This window comes from Microtus oregoni, unplaced genomic scaffold (assembly GCF_018167655.1).
Source record: "Microtus oregoni isolate MIOR12 unplaced genomic scaffold, Mior012 000053F_ref0000044, whole genome shotgun sequence".
NCBI classification, from domain to species: Eukaryota; Metazoa; Chordata; class Mammalia; order Rodentia; family Cricetidae; genus Microtus; species Microtus oregoni.
The window spans coordinates 14,277,462-14,295,381 of NW_024543829.1; the positions used below are offsets into that span (position 1 = coordinate 14,277,462).

At 54.7% G+C, this 17,920-nt stretch overlaps 1 protein-coding gene across 1 annotated transcript; it reads left to right on the forward strand.

Moving 5' to 3' along the window:
- Window positions 1-128: 128 nt before the first annotated feature.
- On the forward strand, window positions 129-17,366 carry Mybpc3 (myosin binding protein C3). The gene is made up of 35 exons (XM_041637706.1): window positions 129-207; window positions 1,229-1,495; window positions 1,995-2,117; window positions 2,198-2,281; window positions 2,368-2,516; window positions 2,707-2,824; window positions 3,397-3,445; window positions 3,596-3,625; window positions 3,782-3,835; window positions 4,135-4,137; window positions 4,425-4,436; window positions 4,669-4,832; window positions 5,631-5,763; window positions 5,970-5,972; window positions 6,092-6,216; window positions 6,294-6,399; window positions 6,478-6,644; window positions 6,976-7,141; window positions 7,725-7,831; window positions 8,181-8,210; window positions 9,501-9,640; window positions 9,842-9,922; window positions 11,590-11,749; window positions 12,177-12,281; window positions 12,355-12,543; window positions 13,134-13,268; window positions 13,374-13,541; window positions 15,058-15,146; window positions 15,302-15,497; window positions 15,655-15,794; window positions 15,941-16,100; window positions 16,200-16,336; window positions 16,612-16,798; window positions 16,942-16,979; window positions 17,080-17,366. The coding sequence occupies exons 1-34, from the start codon at window positions 183-185 to the stop codon at window positions 16,950-16,952; spliced, it is 3,813 nt and encodes a 1,270-aa protein (XP_041493640.1). The 5' UTR covers window positions 129-182; the 3' UTR covers window positions 16,953-16,979; window positions 17,080-17,366.
- The last annotated feature ends 554 nt before the right edge of the window (window positions 17,367-17,920 follow it).

The window sequence follows — 17,920 nt, forward strand, 5'->3', positions numbered from 1 at the left end:
TGGCTCTATCTTCTCCATGGAGGTACTTCAGCTGGATGGAATTTGTCTATATTTAGCGGGTGACTGGCAGGAGTCAGATAAGCGGGGATGGGGAGGGGGATGGCTCTCATAAATAGTGAGACCACAGGGCCTGCTCAGCTCCTCCTGGGTGGCTTTACCTGCCTGGTGTGACCGTTCTCAAGATGCCTGAGCCAGGGAAGAAAACAGGTAGCTGCACGCATGGGTTGGGTGTGAATCTGGGGCGGTGGGTGTGCACAGCTTGGGGGCAGGGCTAGGATAATGTGGATGAGGCCTCGAGGTTCCAGGAGGGGCTAGAATAATCTTTGGACTGTCTATTTCTCAGTTTCTTTCCCCTTCCTACCTGTGCCAGGGCCACTGAAAGAAGGACCTAGGTCAACACCCATTCCATCTTGACCTGTTTCTTCTTCAGCCAGGGTCCTCACTTCAGGGAGCCCAAATTCAGGCTCCAGGTGCTCAGGCTCGATGTGCCCCTGAGCACCTCCTGGTCTCACGCACAGTGTGTGTGGGGGTAGTGACCCTTTTCACCTCTCCACGTCCGCCACCACGCCTGACTAGACGTGGAGGACATTTCCTCTTCTCTGGAGAAGAACAAAGAACCGAGAAACTGTAATTCAGGGCCTGGCCAGGCCTGTGCCCTTGCAGAGGTCACTGGGGCAGGGCAGGGCAGGGATCCAGCTTCAGCCCCCCACCTGCACCCTCACCCCACCCCTGCTCCCAGGCTAGCGTTATCTCAGTTGTTCATTCTTAGTCTGAAGCCCTCAGAGGACAAATTTAGCTATATTCCAAGTAGGCAGAGTGCAGGGGTGGGGGGGCCTTCTGGTGGGAGGTGGGCTGGGCTTAACTGGAGTGTTCCTAGACGGGAGGGAGAGGATCCAAGGTAGGAGTGTGGTGGTCAGGACAGCAGACTTGCTTTCATCTATCATCTTCTATCACTTAACCTGAGACATAAATATGGCTGCACCTACTCCGTGGAACTGTTGGAGCACTAATGAGAGACTTGGAGTGTGCTTACCCCAGTCTCTTTAAAGAAGGGTAGCAGGGACGGGTACCAGTGAGCCCGGTCCCCGCAGGGCGGCAGGGATGGGGTACCAAGGAGCCTGGTACCCGCAGGGCGCAGGGATAGGGCACCAGGGAGCCCGGTACCGGCAGGGCAGCAGGGATGGGGCACCAGGGAGCCCAGTCCCGCAGTCTCCATCTGGCTCTTCAGTGTCAGCCTTCAACAAGAAGCCACGGTCCGTGGAGGTGACAACAGGCAGCGCTGCCGTGTTTGAGGCTGAGACAGAGCGCGCAGGCGTGAAAGTGCGGTGGCAGCGGGACGGCAGTGACATCGGTGCCAGTGACAAGTACGGTTTGGCAGCAGAGGGCAAGCGACACACACTGACAGTACGAGATGTGTGCCCTGCAGACCAGGGTTCCTACGCGGTCGTTGCGGGCTCCTCGAAGGTCAAGTTTGACCTCAAGGTCACAGAGGCAGGTAAGGGCTTGCCGACCTTCTTCCCAAGGCTTGAGTTTCAGTTGTAGCCCTGAGCAGGGAATGGATGCTAGGTTCTCGCCTTGGCCCTGGCAATGCTGTAAGTCAAAAATGTCCATTCCCGCTTCCGCACCAAGATCTCTCTCCACATTAGAGGTGGCTGCCGCCTTTTCTGAATTGTGAAGATGGGGAAACATAACACTGACCTGCAGCCCTCTCCTGCACAGCCCACAGTGACGTCACACCTAGATAAGGACTTGGCTAGCTGTGTGTGTTGGCAGGGAATCGTAAGAGCCTGGGGGGGGGGGGGGTTGGGTCAAGACCAGAGCCTGGAAGAGGACAGCAGATGGACTTCAGGGGTGTTCAGAGCAGAAATGCGGACGTGGAGCAGGTGGGCTGTGAGGGCGAGAACAGGAGATGCAGGCCAGCGCCTCCCCTTGGCGCGATCCCGGTGACTGAGGTGACTGGAGCCTGAGAGGGTGTGTGTGGTGTCTCTGGTTAGAAACTGTGTCACACGAGAAGACAGAGCCTGCAGTTGCTCCCACCTCTGAGGAGGCCCCTGGAGCCCCCAGAGAAGTCCCAGCGCCAGTCACTGAGTGGGAAGAAAACGTTCCAAGTCCTGAAGGTAAAGGGGGCTGGGCGATGTGGGACAGGCCAATGGGAGGACAGTGTCCCAGGACAGGTCTCAAAAGCCTTTTTTCTCAGGCTCAGCCCCAGGGAGTCAGGGAGCCCCCGATGACCCTATCGGCCTTTTTCTGGCACGGCCACAGGATGGCGAGGTGACGGTGGGTGAGTGGAGGTTTCTGTGCTCAGGGGTGTTATGGGAAGTAAGCTCCAGAGTACCCCAAGTTCAGTCCGTCGCCCCTCTCCTACAGGGGGCAGCATTGTCTTCTCGGCCCGCGTGGCTGGGGCCAGCCTCCTGAAACCACCAGTGGTCAAGTGGTTCAAGGGCAAGTGGGTGGACCTGAGCAGCAAGGTGGGCCAGCACCTACAGCTTCACGACAGCTACGACAGAGCCAGCAAGGTGGGGCACCTGGTGGGGGCACCAGCTGCACACTGCACAAAACCGCTCCTGAGTCAGCCGTCTCCTTGGCATTTCATGTTCATGTGCCTGCAAGCACCAGTCGTGGGTCTTGAGAGGTAGATCCTCTGTAAATCACACAGTATAAGCTCTGTATGTGTGAACCCTGACTTCCTTCATCTCCTGCCCACAGGTCTACCTGTTTGAGCTGCACATCACAGACGCCCAAGCCACTTCTGCGGGGGGCTACCGCTGCGAGGTGTCCACCAAGGACAAGTTTGACAGCTGCAACTTCAACCTCACTGTCCATGGTGAGAGACCTGGTGTCTGACCTGGTCTTGTGGTCTTCGTGGGTGCTTAGTCCCTTAGGCTCTGTCTCCCAACATTAAAGAGGGTGACTCTGTGGCTAGATAGCCAGACTGACCACATGTCCAGCGCTGATCACCAAGGGTGTAAAAGAAATCCATGGTTGCTGGCAGTGGTAGCACATGAATTTAATCCCAGCACTCGGGAGGCAGAGGCAGGCGGATCTCTGTGAGTTTGGAGCCAGCCTGGTCTACAAGAGCTAGTTCCAGGACAGGCTCCAAAGCCACAGAGAAACCTTGTCTCGAAAAACAAAACCAAACAAAATCCATGCTTTCAGGGTCTTTCAGGGTCATTGGAGGCTTGGACGAAAATGAAGGGTGGGCTCTGCTTCAATTGTTTGTGTCCCTGACACAGTTGAGTGTGAACTGGGAGGTGCGTGGAAAGCTGCCTACCATAGGGGTTGGGATGGCAAACTGTCTCACCTCTCTGGACACAGACCCTGGGACAAGTTGAGAAGGTGGTTGAGTCCCGTGGTCCCCTCTGAGCAACCCTATCACTTCATTCTCTTTCTATACAGAGGCCATGGGCTCTGGAGACTTGGACCTCAGATCAGCTTTCCGCCGCACGTGAGTGCCTCTCTTTCCTCAGGACTTGGGGGAGGCCAGTGGGAGAGGCCGAGGCCACTCGAAGTTTTGGATAGGGACATACGGGGGTCAGAGCTGTGAAGGGCAGGGAAACTGGCTCCTGGGTCACTGAAGACACTGTCTAACCCACAGGAGCCTGGCTGGGACAGGACGGCGAACCAGGTACCCTTTCCTGTCCTTCTCTGTCCCATACCCAGACCCCAGGTGTATCTGAGATGGGTGGGAGCCCCATTGGGCTGTGTCCCTTCCTCCTACTCCACCCCACCCTCTAAGCCCCTTCGAGTTCCCCAGAAGCCTCATGGGGTCCCCTTTCCACAGTGACAGCCATGAAGATGTGGGGACTCTGGACTTCAGCTCCTTGCTGAAGAAGAGGTAAGTCCTTGGGTCGCGGCTCCCAGGGCAGGGAGTGACCTTGAGGTTTCCCAGCTCTGTGGCTCTGCACACACCACCTCTCTGAGCTGAATTCCTTGTTAAATGGGAGAATCCCAGTGTGGAAAGGACTTTTGTCCTGACACCCATCCTCGGTGTACCCCCCTAAGGCCCCACGTAGCATCTCCAGTAGGTCATTCCTGAGGACTCTGAGGACCTAGCCAAGCCCTTGACTTTATTTCTTTTTCTGTCCTGCCTTCCCTCTCTCCCTATGGCTACTGCTGCTGTTCCTTCCTGCCCAGAGAGTAAGCAATGGGTTTGGGAGCCTCTGGGGCAAGAGAACATTGGCTTTGGGGGTGTGCGCTCTTTCTTCCGGGGTTTGGTGAAACACACACCTCAGGGTGACACTCCTGAGGCTTCGGGTGGCCCCCATACTCTATCGGATATTAAGAAGAGCAGGTCTGCTCTGAAAAGTAGGGGCACAGTATTTGGAAGAGGGAGGAAGTGGAGGCCCTGGGAAGGACCCCAGTCTTGGTAGGGAAGGGCTCAAACTTCTAATGTGTCCCTGTCCTTTCTTCCTCATTGGGAGCAGCAGTTTCCGGAGGTGAGTGCCCAGGCAACCTCAGAATCCACCCTAGTTCAACCCCCAAAACTCCTAGGCCTGTAGACTGGGAGAAAGGGGATTAAAAAGTAGGGAGAAGGGAAGAGAAAGGAAGGGGGAGGAGAGGGGAGGGAATAGGGCAGAGGTAGTCCCCCATCCTGTGTCCAGGAACCCCCCCCCCCAGGAAGGGACAAGAGGGACTGCCTTAAGCTTCCCAGTGGCCTATGGGGCACAGGGACTCAAAACTGGAGGCGCCTGCTGAAGAGGACGTGTGGGAGATCCTGAGACGGGCGCCACCCTCAGAGTACGAGCGCATCGCCTTCCAGCACGGCGTCACGGATCTGCGAGGCATGCTGAGGAGGCTCAAGGGCATGAAGCATGAGGAGAAGAAGAGCACAGGTTAGCCCTTCCCACTCTAGCTCCCAGTGTACAGCTGCTACGTCCGAAAGCACCACACAAGAGCCTGCAGGCTGGGGTAAGACAGTACTGGCAGTAAAGAGAGTGAACGAACACATAAGCAACACAGAGCATGTTTTACATAATTACCTAATGTAATTCTCCCAACAGCACCACCATACAGAGACTATTATCAGTTCACTTTGGCAAGTAAGGAACCTGAGGCACAGAGACTAAGGGATAGCACTGGACACCCGTGTTCCTACGCTGCTGTCTCCAGGCCCAGCCTGAGTATTTCAGGGCTGTAGCTCTGGTTTTACCAACATGGCTGCAAGGGGAAGCATTTGTGAGGTGGCCCTGGGCTCTGGACTGACTGGAGGGCACTCACTCCATCTCCCTAATCCCATTCTCTCCCTGCAACACTAGACTTAGGGCAGTGGCCTGGAGGACTGGGCAGTGACAGCACTAGGGAGGGAAGTTGTTAGGGACGCTAAAATGAGGCTTGACGTTAATGAGAGGAAGAGAGGGGCATGGGTCACATTTTCCATTCTCACGATGCCTCTGACCCTGCCCAAGAGCTGAGCAGTTAGAAACAACCTGAAGGAAGGCAGGGCAGAGACAGACAAAGGGATGGACAGACACAGAACAGAGACTGAAGACACGGTCATCACAAAAACCCAGAGGGTGTGGCAGGAATACACAGCAGGGCAGGGAAGATGTAGGCAGCTGCCTTGGCGGCTGTGGCTGCTGCCTGGGGAAACGTGGGCGTTGAGGGCTGCTGGGCTGAGGTGTGGTGTTCAGCCTTTCAGAAGAAGCTGGAGCCTGCTTACCAGGTAAACAAAGGCCACAAGATCCGGCTTACTGTGGAACTGGCTGATCCGGACGCTGAGGTCAAGTGGCTGAAGAATGGACAGGAGATCCAGATGAGTGGCAGGTGTGGTGGGGGTGGGCGGGGTCCCGGGCCCTGGGGCTGGGGAGAGCTGCCCCGCCCTACCTCTCCAGTCCTCATTTATATCTCCCCTATTCCCTCCCGACCCCCAGGGTCTAATTCCAGGTCATTTAACCTAATCCGTCTCTCTTTTTCCCTATGTATCACTTCCTTCTGTGTGGAACCCTGCAATGGCCCCTTCTCTTCCATAGCAAGTAAGTCTCTCCTTGACAACTGGAAGCAGGCGTGGGGTTTGTGAAGGGATCAGCCAGTTCCACAGTAAGCCCAGGAGGGATAGCCATGGCCCTCCTGATACGCCCTGTGCCCTGCCCAGGTACATCTTCGAGTCCATCGGGACCAAGCGCACCCTGATCATCAGCCAATGCTCCCTGGCGGATGATGCAGCCTACCAGTGTGTAGTGGGGGGCGAGAAATGCGGCACAGAGCTCTTTGTCAAAGGTGGGCGCGGGACCGGGGGACCCTGGAGGAAAAGAGGCCACAGGGAAGCAGCCCTCACGGTATTCTCCCCTGGACAGAGCCCCCGGTGCTCATCACACGGTCCCTGGAGGACCAGCTGGTGATGGTGGGACAGCGTGTGGAGTTTGAGTGTGAAGTATCCGAAGAAGGGGCCCAAGTCAAATGGTGAGTGTAGGAGTGTGGGGGTGCGAGGCAGGGCTGGGGGGTGGGGGTGGAGACATCCATTGTCCCATGTCTGTCCAGGCTGAAGGACGGGGTGGAGCTCACTCGTGAGGAGACCTTCAAATACCGGTTCAAGAAGGATGGGCAGAAACACCACCTGATCATCAACGAAGCAACACTGGAGGATGCAGGACACTACGCAGTACGCACAAGCGGAGGCCAGGCACTGGCTGAGCTCATTGTGCAAGGTGAGGGTACCAGCCCAAGCCTGACCGGCCACAGGGAGGGAACGGGCTTTGGGCGTCTTTGGTACCCTGAGCCCCATCTTCTCATCTGTAAAATGGTTGTGCTGAAGTAAGCACTGCAGAGTGTTGGCGTGGGGGTGGGGGTCAGGTGAGCCTGGCAGTGTCACCCCTGAACCCAAGTTTAGGCACACGCGTCTGTTTCACAAATGCACATACCTGGCCAGATGCCTGCACACCTGCCACTGCCTGCAAGCCCACACGTCCCCACAGAGGTCCGCACTACTGCATCCGTCCTTATCATAGGCTCTATCTATCGGCTCTATCTATCCCCCAGAGAAGAAACTGGAGGTGTACCAAAGCATCGCAGATCTGGCAGTGGGTGCCAAGGACCAGGCTGTGTTTAAGTGTGAGGTTTCAGATGAGAATGTGCGTGGCGTGTGGCTGAAGAACGGGAAGGAGCTGGTGCCTGACAGCCGCATAAAGGTGTCCCATATAGGGCGGTGAGTGAAAGAGAGAGAGCACTGGCTGCTCTTCCAGAGCTCCTGAGTTCAATTCCCAGCAACCACATAGTGGTTACACAACCATGTGTAATGAGAGCTGGTGCCCTCTTCTGGCCTGCAGGGATACATGCAGACAGAACACTGTATACATAATAAATAAATAAATCTTAAAAAAAGAAGAGAGCAGGAAGACAATATTGCAGAGGACAGATGTGAGGAAATCCCAGAGGGAGAGCCTCTGTAAGACAAGAGGGCAGCGGTGCGGGAGAAAGAGTGTGGGACACACAGGGTCAGGTGCCCTGCCATTTCCCCACCTGAGACCAGAGACCATGGAGGAGGTGTTGCTGGCTCATCCCAGATCAGCCTTTGCCTGTCTCCAAGGGCCCCTGACATAGGGATGCCCCAATGCAGGCATCTCTTCTGCACTGCTGACCTCTGAGAACACGGGAGGGAGCTGGTAAGCACGAGGCTAGAGAGAGAAACCACATTTTAAATACCAGGACATGAAGGAGCCAGGGTGAGGCACAGAGAGGTCAGCACTGTGTGACACGGTAGGGACCTTTGTGTTCCCACTGCCCTTCAGGGTCCACAAACTGACCATTGACGATGTCACACCTGCTGACGAGGCTGACTACAGTTTCGTGCCTGAAGGATTTGCCTGCAACCTGTCTGCCAAGCTCCACTTCATGGGTGAACTAGCCGTGTGTGTGTGTGTGCGTGTGCGTGTGTGTGTGTGTGCGCGCACGTGTGTGTGCGTGTGTGTGCATGTGTGCCTGCAACCTGTCTGCCAAGCTCCACTTCATGGGTGAACTAGCCGTGTGTGTGTGTGTGCGTGTGCGTGTGTGTGTGTGTGCGCACGTGTGTGTGCGTGTGTGTGCATGTGTGCCTGCAACCTGTCTGCCAAGCTCCACTTCATGGGTGAACTAGTCGTGTGTGTGTGCACGTGTGTGTGCAAGCATACACAGTTGGGGCAAAGCCGGATGCCCTGTGGCTGGGCCCTTCCTTTCTCTTAGTGTTCCTTGCTTTTCTTCTCTTTCAGAGGTCAAGATTGACTTTGTACCCAGGCAGGGTGAGTCTTGGGACCCTTCTGTGCCAACCCAGCTTTGTCTCTTTCCCCACATCCCAGTTCAACCCAAACCCCTTTCTCGTCACAGCTAGAGATGACAAGGACCTTGGAATAGGGACCCATGTCTAGGTTTCTGCCGCTGTGAGCAGAAGCTGGTGGGAGGAGGACAGGGTTTATTCAGCGAACACTTCCACATCATAGCCCTTCATTGAAGGGAGTCAGGGCAGGAACTCAGAGTAGGAAGCTGTAGGCAGGAGCTGATGCAGAGACCTTGGGGTGCTACTTACTGGCTTGTTCCTCATGGTTTGCTCAGCCTGCTTCTTTATAGAACCCAGTACCTCCAGCCCAGGGAATGGCACCACCCATAACAGGCTGGGCCCGCCCCCATCAATCACTAAGAAAACGCCCTACAGGGTGGCCTTCATTCTCAGCTTATGGAGGCCTTTTTTTTTCTCAGTAGAGGTTTCCTCTACTAGAGCTGTGTCAAACTGAAATATCTAGCCAGCACAACCCAGATCTACTAGACATGAGCACTGGGTAATCATAATCTCTCTGGCCTCGAATTCTTTGTGTGTGTGCGTGTTTGTGTAGTGCAGGTGAATTTATGTGCACACATGTGGAGTCCAGAGTCCACCCAGGGGGTTAGTTCTTGGGTACCATCCATTCTGAGGGGCTCTCACTGGGACCTGACGCTCTGATTAAGTGAGGCTGGCTGGACATTGAGCCCCAGGAATCCGCCCCTCTTCCCTCTCCAGTGCTGGGATTAATTGTGCGCAACTGGCTTCCTGTGTGGATTTTGGACATTAAACTCCTCTGATTTTGTCAGCTGAATCATGCCTTCTGGCTTTGATTTATTCAGGTCTAAAGTGAGAGGCGACAGGGACAGTGTCACTAGTGTGAGGTGTTAGCCCAACTCTTTTTCTTTTGCATTTTTTTTCTTTTTCCCCCTGAGACAGAGTTTCTCTGTGTAACAGTCCCAGCTGTCCTGGATCTCACTCTGTAGACCAGGCTGGCCTCGAACTCACAGAGATCCTCCCTGCCTCTGCCTCCCAAGTGCTGGGATTAAAGCAGTGTGCCACCACCGCCCGACTGAGACCATGTCTTAAAAATAAAACAAAACCCCCACAGGACTAACTCTGCTGAAATTTGCACTTTTTAATGTCCATAAATTATACCTAGATGAAAATGACAAAAGCCAACAGTCAGGGACATGAGCTTCCAGCACCCATGGAATGACCTGTGTACCTCCTCTGTCGCATTTGTGGGTCCTCTAAACTGTACTCCCCCATACAGAACCCCCCAAGATCCACTTGGACTGTCCCGGCAGAACCCCAGACACCATTGTGGTTGTTGCTGGAAACAAGCTACGCCTGGATGTCCCTATTTCTGGGGATCCTGCTCCCTCTGTGGTCTGGCAGAAGACTGTCACACAGGTACTGTGGTTCCTGCCTCAGTTTCCCTACCTGTGTCGTAGCAGATGAGCTATGGCTCTGCTCCATACCCCACCACCCCACTCACTGGGAGCACAGAGGTCCCTCACTGGCCAGAAGGCAGAGCGTGGTTGGAGACATGCAGGCACGGCAGAAAAGCTGACTCAGAACCTCTAGCCCTAATTCAGTCTGTTCTGTTCCCAGGAGAAGAAGGCACCAGCTGGGCCCCCTCCTGGTGCCCCAGAAGATGCTGGTGCAGAGGAAGAGTGGGTGTTTGATAAGAAGGTGAGTTTGAAGTCAAGGCGCGGCTCAGGGTCTTCACTTTTCTCTTCTTATGCCGTGTCCACCCCGAGGAATGGTGGACGGATGTGGGGAGGGAACTGACAGACCCGCACCAAAGTGGCCTTGACTTTGCTAGGAAGTCATTGTAACTGGAATGGTTCCTGAATCCCAGCCTCATTTCCCTCTTTCTTCTTATTAATATTTTTCCTTGTTCTTGAGAATTTAATTCATATATACAATGAAATAAGAGCATATCTACCATTTTACCCCTCCAGCCCCCACACTCTCCCCTCCCACCTCCTCCTTTTCTTCTTCTAGACTGGGACTCATGCAGCCCTGGCTGACCTGGAACTCCCTATGTGGACCAGACTGGCCTCAAAACTCAGACATCCACTTGCCCTGTCTCAGGAGCGCTTAGTCTTTTGTTTCTCTGACCCTCTAAGTTCAGTTAGTGCTGCCAACAAATGCGTAGGTGTGGGACCACGCACTGGAACACGGGCGACCCAGCACTATCACTAGCCTGCAGGGCGCCAGCCAGGGTGGGGCTCTTCTCTTTTCCCTGCCTCACCTTCTAGACATTCTCTGAGTCTCTGGGCAGCACGCTGTGAAGCTCCTTCAGCTAACTTGGGCGTGGTTTCTTACACTATAAATGCAGCCTTAAAGCTTGCAAGCACTCCCTCCCCTCTTGCCTGGCAGCAGGACTCAGTTCCTGTTGCCGGCTCCTGCAGAGGACTGTGATCTGTGAGTCAGAACCCCCCATTATACCCAACTCTAGCATCCCTCTTCAGCAGCGCAGTTGACAGAGATGTCTGACTTAGGGCTGAACATTCGTTCTCTTTCTCTCGGCACTGAGTTTTACGCATCTCTGTCTCGACTGCTTGCTCTTCACTGCAAAAAGAAGCTTCTTGACTAAGGTTGAGATGGTCAGGTCTGTGGGTAGAAACATAAGACAATTTGACAACATGACCATTAACAAAACTAACAATAGCAGGCTCAACCCTGGGGCCTAGAGCCGCCTCAGCCAGGGCTTCTGAGCGGTATCACAGCACCAAGCGTGGCATCCCTCTGTGGAGCAGGCCTCATGTCCCAACAGGGCAGCACTCACCCCATAGCGGTCTCGCTAGTGCACCAGTGGACACATGCCAGGCAGGTTGCTATCTTGGGATGCAGGGTGCTGTGCTGGGGGAGACCATGGGTAGCTTTTCTCCCTGACAACCTCTGGCTCTCTGAAAGCTAGCCAGCAGGGAAGAGGCTTCCTGATTGCCTGGAGACTGTGCCTCCAGACCTCGGCTCTGTGCTCCTCTCAGTAAGGGGGAGGGAGTGCCTTCCCTGGCACCCTGCCTGGCATGGCCACTGCGGGTTCTTCTGAAGGACTGGGTATTGTGGTCTTTCTGGAGCCTCACAATAGCTCTTGTGGGGTCACATTCTTCCCATTTGACAGATAGGAAAATTGAGGCACACAGAGTCTAGATTTCATGATAAAACTAGATTAGAGTCTGAGCCCTTGCCTGTGGTGTCACATTGAAAATTTTAAACTAGTCACTCATGGGGGTTCAGTTCCCACCCAGGCTCTGTCCCCACCGCTTCCCACAGACCCAGCACTGAACTTCCGCTGATGGCAACCTTACAGGTTGACTTGGGTCTTGTCCCCAATTCTCTCTCCCTTTCAGCTGTTGTGTGAGACAGAGGGCCGGGTCCGTGTGGAGACCACCAAAGACCGCAGTGTTTTCACAGTTGAGGGAGCAGAGAAAGAAGATGAAGGTGTCTACACCGTCACAGTAAAGAACCCCGTGGGCGAGGACCAGGTCAACCTCACAGTCAAGGTTATCGGTGAGCATAGAGCAGCCCCACGGGGGGGTCCAGCAGCTATCGCAGGGGCACTAGCGAGCAGGCAATCGCAATCGTAGTGACTGGTTTCTTTATGTCAGAGAGAAGCCCTGCTTGAAGGGACATGCATGTGTAAGATGCCACTGCCTGTGTCATTGGTCGTTCTCTGGGAGAAATAAGCATGGGACAATCTCTGTGTTCTGGAGGGCCAGGTGGGTTGGGTGGATGTAGCCAGCCAATTGGAGCTGGTACATGAGGTGAAAATGGCCAGTGAGGAGCCATGGGAGGTAAGAGAGATGGTGGGTGGTGGCATGAGCTGATTCTAGGTGGCTTTGGCTCTGGAGGTGGTGGTTGCAGGTGGCTGTTACTGGTGGGGGGGGGTGAAGAAAAGGGGTGGACACAGTTGACGTGATTCCTTGTCCCTATCAAGATGTGCCAGACGCTCCCGCGGCCCCCAGGATCAGCAATGTGGGCGAGGACTCCTGCACGGTGCAGTGGGAACCACCTGCCTATGATGGCGGGCAGCCGGTCCTGGGTGAGCACCGGGACGGCCAAGGGCAGCTGTCAGCTGAGTGGCTGGGCACAGACTGAGCTCTCGTCTCTCTCAGGATACATCCTGGAGCGCAAGAAGAAGAAGAGCTACAGGTGGATGAGGCTCAACTTTGATCTGCTGCGGGAGCTGAGCCATGAGGCGAGGCGCATGATCGAGGGCGTAGCCTATGAGATGCGCGTGTATGCGGTCAACGCTGTGGGAATGTCCAGGCCCAGCCCTGCCTCTCAGCCCTTCATGCCTATAGGTGAACAAGCTGGGGCAAGAGGGCAGATGGCAGCAGCCTCTTAGCTGACAGGCGGCCTCTGCACAGGCCTTCACATGCCTGGGCTCCTGTACTGTCGGGGGTAACCTGCCTTGTCTTACAGATGAGGACATCTCAGAGACACCTCACTGATAGAACAGACACCCTGGGGGATGCTAGTCATGTCCCTCTATGATTTGAGACAGGGTTTTACTTATGTAGCTCTGGCTGACTCTCTATGTAGACCAGACTGGCTTCAAACTCACAGAGATCCACCTGCCTCTGCCTTCTGAGTGCTGGGTTTAAAGGTGTGCGCCACTCTCTCAGAGACCCTAAAAGGGCAGCGAAACCCCTAGATTCGCTGGAGTTGCTGGGAACTGAATCTGAGTCCTAAAATGGACGAGTCACAGCCCCAGCCTTACTCACCTAGCCCTACAAGGCCAGGAAACACCCACGTTTCACACTTGTTGGCTTTCTCGACCCATCTAGCATGCCCTACACTGACAGGAGAGTCCTTCCTACATCCATGTAGAAAGTCATCCATCCCGTGTGGTGCAGGCTCACTCTGACCCTCTCTACCTGTCTCTGCTCAGCGCCCCCTGGTGAACCAACCCACCTGACTGTGGAGGATGTGTCTGACACCACTGTCTCACTCAAGTGGCGGCCCCCTGAGCGTGTGGGTGCAGGAGGCCTGGATGGCTACAGTGTGGAGTACTGCCAGGAGGGTTGTGAGTACCCCACCGCGGCAGCCCCAGCACCCTGCTGGGCCCTGGGCAGCCCTCAGAAGGTGGGAGGGATTTTTCTGACTCTCCCTCATCTGTGCCCACACCCAGGCTCGGAGTGGGTGATGGCTCTGCAGGGGCTGACAGAGCGCAGCTCACTGCTGGTGAAGGACCTGCCCACTGGGGCACGGCTGCAGTTCCGAGTGAGGGCACACAATGTGGCAGGACCTGGAGCCCCTGTCATCACCAAGGAGCCTGTGACAGTACAGGAGATACTGCGTGAGTGTTCTTCTGCGATGACACCTGGCACTGACCTCCTGTTCCCAACCAAAGAGGCCCTGCCAGAGGCAGGGGGGCTGGGGCAGAAGGGACCAGGGCCTTCATCTATGTCCTGGTTTTCCCCAGAGCCCCTAGTTCTGGACCAGGAAGTATATAGGCCATAACTTTCTTGTTCTGTTTCACCTCCAGTGTTGTTTGATGTTTCACTCTTGGCTTTTTGGAGGGCCACCCACTCAGCTCCCAAATAAATCATACATAGAGGTTTATTCTTGGTTAGGAATGCCCGGCCTTAGCTTGGCTTATTTCTTCCCAACTTTTCCTAACTTAAATTATCCCAACTGCCTTTTGTCTCTGGGCTTTCCCTTCTCTTACTTCTGTGTGTGTTACTTTCACTCTGACTCCGTGGCTGGCCCCTTATGTCCTCCTTCCCTTGTTCTATTGTTACTCCTTCCTTCTTGGCCTCATTTCTCCTACCTATCCTCTCTGCATGCCAGCCCCGCCTATCCTTGCTCCGGCCTCACTATAGGCCACTCAGAGCTTTATTAGACTATCAGGTGTTTTAGACAGGCAAAGAATCAGCTTCACAGAGTGAAACAAATGCAGCAGAAACAAAAGCCACACACCTTAGGATAATATCCCCAGCACTCCAGCACACAGACCATTCACAGAACTGAACAGGAGGCTCAGGGGCATTTAGGGTGATCTGGGATCCTCTTTCCATTTTTCTGTTGTTGTTATTGTTGGTTGAGACAGGGTCTCTCTGTGTAGTCCTGGCTATCTTGGAACTAGTAGACCAGGCTGGCCTCAAACTTACAGAGCCTCTGCCTCTGAGATTAAAGGTGTGTGCCACACGCCCCTGGCTCATTCTTCTGTTCCTTACCTCAACAAAGGTAGGATTGGTTCTCCAGACTGGAAAGAAGTAACAGATTTAACCAGTTCTGGGCAGAGGCTCTAAAAGCCTAGAATATGCCTTAACTTACATTTTACAAGGTGCGTGACTCCAAATAAGTCGCTTGCCCTCTTAAAGTGAAGCTGGATATGGTGGCATATACTTGTAATCCTGGCACTTGGAGGTGGAGGCAGGAGGATGAGGGGTTTATGGCCAGTCTAGGTTACATGAGTTACTCTTCAAAGAAAGAGAGATGGTTTAACAGTTACGAGAACTTGCTGTTCTTGCAGAGGACCAGGGTTTGACTTCCAGCACCCATATGCATGGCTCCTAACCATTCCTGAACTCCGTTCCAGGGGACTCACTGCCTTTTTCTGACCTCTGCCAGCACACACAAGGTGCACATACATACATGCAGACAAAATGCTCAAACACATAAATAAATCTAAAAAAGTGAAAACAACACGCACAAAACAAAACAAAATGATAGGACTACAGGGAGGCTCCGTGGATAGCATCCTGGAACTCCTGGGGCTTAGGAGAATCTGGCCCGGGCAGCTTTCTTCCTAGTTATGGTGCTCTGGACCTGTGAGATCATTCAGGCTGGGGCCTCCCTTTAACCCCCAGAACGACCACGACTCCAGCTGCCCAGACACCTGCGCCAGAACATCCAGAAGAAGGTTGGGGAGCCCGTGAACCTCCTCATTCCTTTCCAGGTAGGTTGAGCCCTTCCCTGTCCCAAGGGAGAAACCACAGTGGAAGGATCTGGGGCTGTGGACCCTGAGACCCCAGTCCCATGTGTGGCTGGTGTAGTGCCAGCCAGCCCTTGCAGAGAGACAAGCTCAGGGTTGGGCTGGTCATCTTCCCCCAGGGCAAACCTCGGCCTCAGGTGACCTGGACCAAAGAGGGGCAGCCACTGGCAGGTGATGAGGTGAGCATACGCAACAGCCCCACGGACACCATCTTGTTCATCCGGGCTGCCCGCCGCACCCACTCGGGCACCTACCAGGTGACAGTTCGAATTGAGAACATGGAGGACAAGGCCACGCTGGTCCTACAGATTGTGGGTATGTAGCCCAGAGCCTCCCTTTCAGTACATCCATCTCCTGACGTGGAGACTGCAAACCCGCCCCCTGCAGAAGGGCTCTATATGCTAGCATCCCCCTGCTTCAGCTCAGGCAGCTTCAGAATGTGCAGTGATCCAATCAGATCTGTCTCCTGCAGACAAGCCAAGTCCTCCCCAGGATATCCGGATCGTTGAGACTTGGGGTTTCAATGTGGCTTTGGAGTGGAAGCCACCCCAAGATGATGGCAATACAGAGCTCTGGGGTTACACTGTACAGAAAGCTGACAAGAAGTCCATGGTGAGTCCGGGGCCCTGGGCCTCCACATACCCTCTGCGGCCTAACAGTCCTCCCCTTGCTTAATCCAGTAATCTGGTTTCCTCCACCGTAGGGGTAGAGGCACAAGAGGCACCCTCAAAGAGCCCCCTTTCCTTCATACCCTCCAGGAGTGGTTCACTGTTTTGGAACATTACCGTCGCACTCACTGCGTGGTATCGGAGCTCATCACTGGCAACGGCTACTACTTCCGGGTCTTCAGCCACAACATGGTGGGTTCCAGTGACAAAGCCGCTACCACCAAGGAGCCTGTCTTTATTCCAAGACCAGGTGCCGCACCATCACTCCCACTGTGGGGAGTTCCACTGGGGAAGGGAAGAGAGCCTAGCTTGGGGTGACTTTCTTGGTACTAAGACTTGCTGCCAACAGGCATCACATACGAGCCACCCACGTACAAGGCCCTGGACTTCTCTGAAGCCCCGAGCTTCACTCAGCCCTTGGCAAACCGCTCCATCATTGCAGGCTACAATGCTGTCCTCTGCTGTGCTGTCCGGGGTAGTCCGAAGGTAGGGACTCAAGGTCCTGGGCTAGACTGCCTGGAGGCTGGTCTCCTGGGCTCCCTTTGGGTAGTCCGTTCGAGTTGCCTACTCTCTTTGTCCATCTCTAGATATCTTCTAGCCTTCCCCTGAACAGGGCCAAAGGCCTCACTGAAGGCTCTGTTCACTCTCAGCCCCGGGCTGAGTCTGTGCTCCAGTGGGTGCTCGAACAGTCCCTCTGAACCCCACCAGTTCCCCATCACCTGGACGCTTCCCTAGTCTTTCTCCTTTCACTTGTCATACAGCCCAAGATTTCCTGGTTCAAGAATGGCCTGGACCTGGGAGAAGACGCTCGTTTCCGCATGTTCAGCAAGCAGGGAGTCCTGACCCTGGAGATCAGGAAGCCCTGCCCCTATGATGGGGGTGTCTATGTCTGCAGGGCCACCAACTTGCAGGGTGAGGCACAGTGTGAGTGCCGTCTGGAGGTACGAGGTAAGGAGCCTGTTGGACAAAGCAGGGACCCTGGGCTTAGCTCTGCCGTCCCAGCTCAAACAGCACCTCTGGCTGCTAGAACACCCTGGCTGGCTCCTGGAGGGCTAGGAAGACACCATGGTTTATCTGCTTCTCTCTTACAGTCCCTCAGTGACCAGGATGGCTCCCCAGAGGTGAACAGGTGTGTATTCAGACCACCTGAGACCCAGAGCCTAGGGGGGCTATCAGGAAAAGGGGGTGCAGGGGGCTTCAGTTCACTCACAAGGCAACCTCTGTCACAGGTACAGGTGGATGCCAGAAGTCCAGAAGGGAGTTGGAGGAGCCGCCCTTTCTGCCATTGCATGTGTGTGTGTGTGTGTGTATGCGTGTGCCTCCTAGGCTGGGGAGGACTGGCCAGCAGCTGTATCAGGCAGGTCTGCTGAACTCTGCAGAAACTGACTTCATAGCTCCTAAGGAGTGCTGTTGATCTGGGGGGCATAAAGTGTGTGGTCTTCAGAAATGCTGGCTGGGGAAAGGCCCTTGTGCCTGGCTCACTGTGTAAGGGCAATAAAAGATCGGTGCAGTCAAAGGGCTGATGTTTCCTGTCCACAGAAAAGCATACCGGTGTTTGCTTGATCTTGACAGCATGTCATTTTCCAAATCAATGTCCTGTATCCGGGAGACGTTAATTAGCACTAGAAAGGGCATCAGTCTCCCCTCCACCCCCACAGGCGAGGAAAGGATGAACGTAAAAGTCTCAGGAGCCGCAGGGCTTTCCTTTGTAGGCATAGGCATGAGCGTCACCCCGGTGGCCCAGGTGGCAGCATCCGGGTAGAGTCCTGAACTTGGTGGCATTAAGATTCCATTGCATCCACAGCTCACGACCACGTGTCTCACATGGGACACACTCCATCTAGCGCAAGCACAGGGAATCGCAACCTTCACTGTCTTCCTCCGCAGAGATCAAGTTTCCTTATAAATCTGGTGACCAGCAGGTCTTAGGAGTGACTTCACGGTGGTGGTCCTCTGCCCATGGAGGTCTTAGGAGTGACTTCACGGTGGTGGTCCTCTGCCCATGGAGGTCTTAGGAGTGACTTCACGGTGGTGGTCCTCTGCCCATGGAGGTTGGATGTGGGCTACTAT

Excerpts from the sequence above, each read along its gene's own strand:
- Mybpc3 (XM_041637706.1), top strand. The coding sequence starts at position 183 with ATGCCTGAGCCAGGGAAGAAAACAG. Across the intron at positions 3,626-3,781 it reads GGGACAGGACGGCGAACCAG|TGACAGCCATGAAGATGTGG; the intron begins GTACCCTTTCCT and ends CCCTTTCCACAG. Across the intron at positions 15,795-15,940 it reads AAGCTGACAAGAAGTCCATG|GAGTGGTTCACTGTTTTGGA; the intron begins GTGAGTCCGGGG and ends CATACCCTCCAG.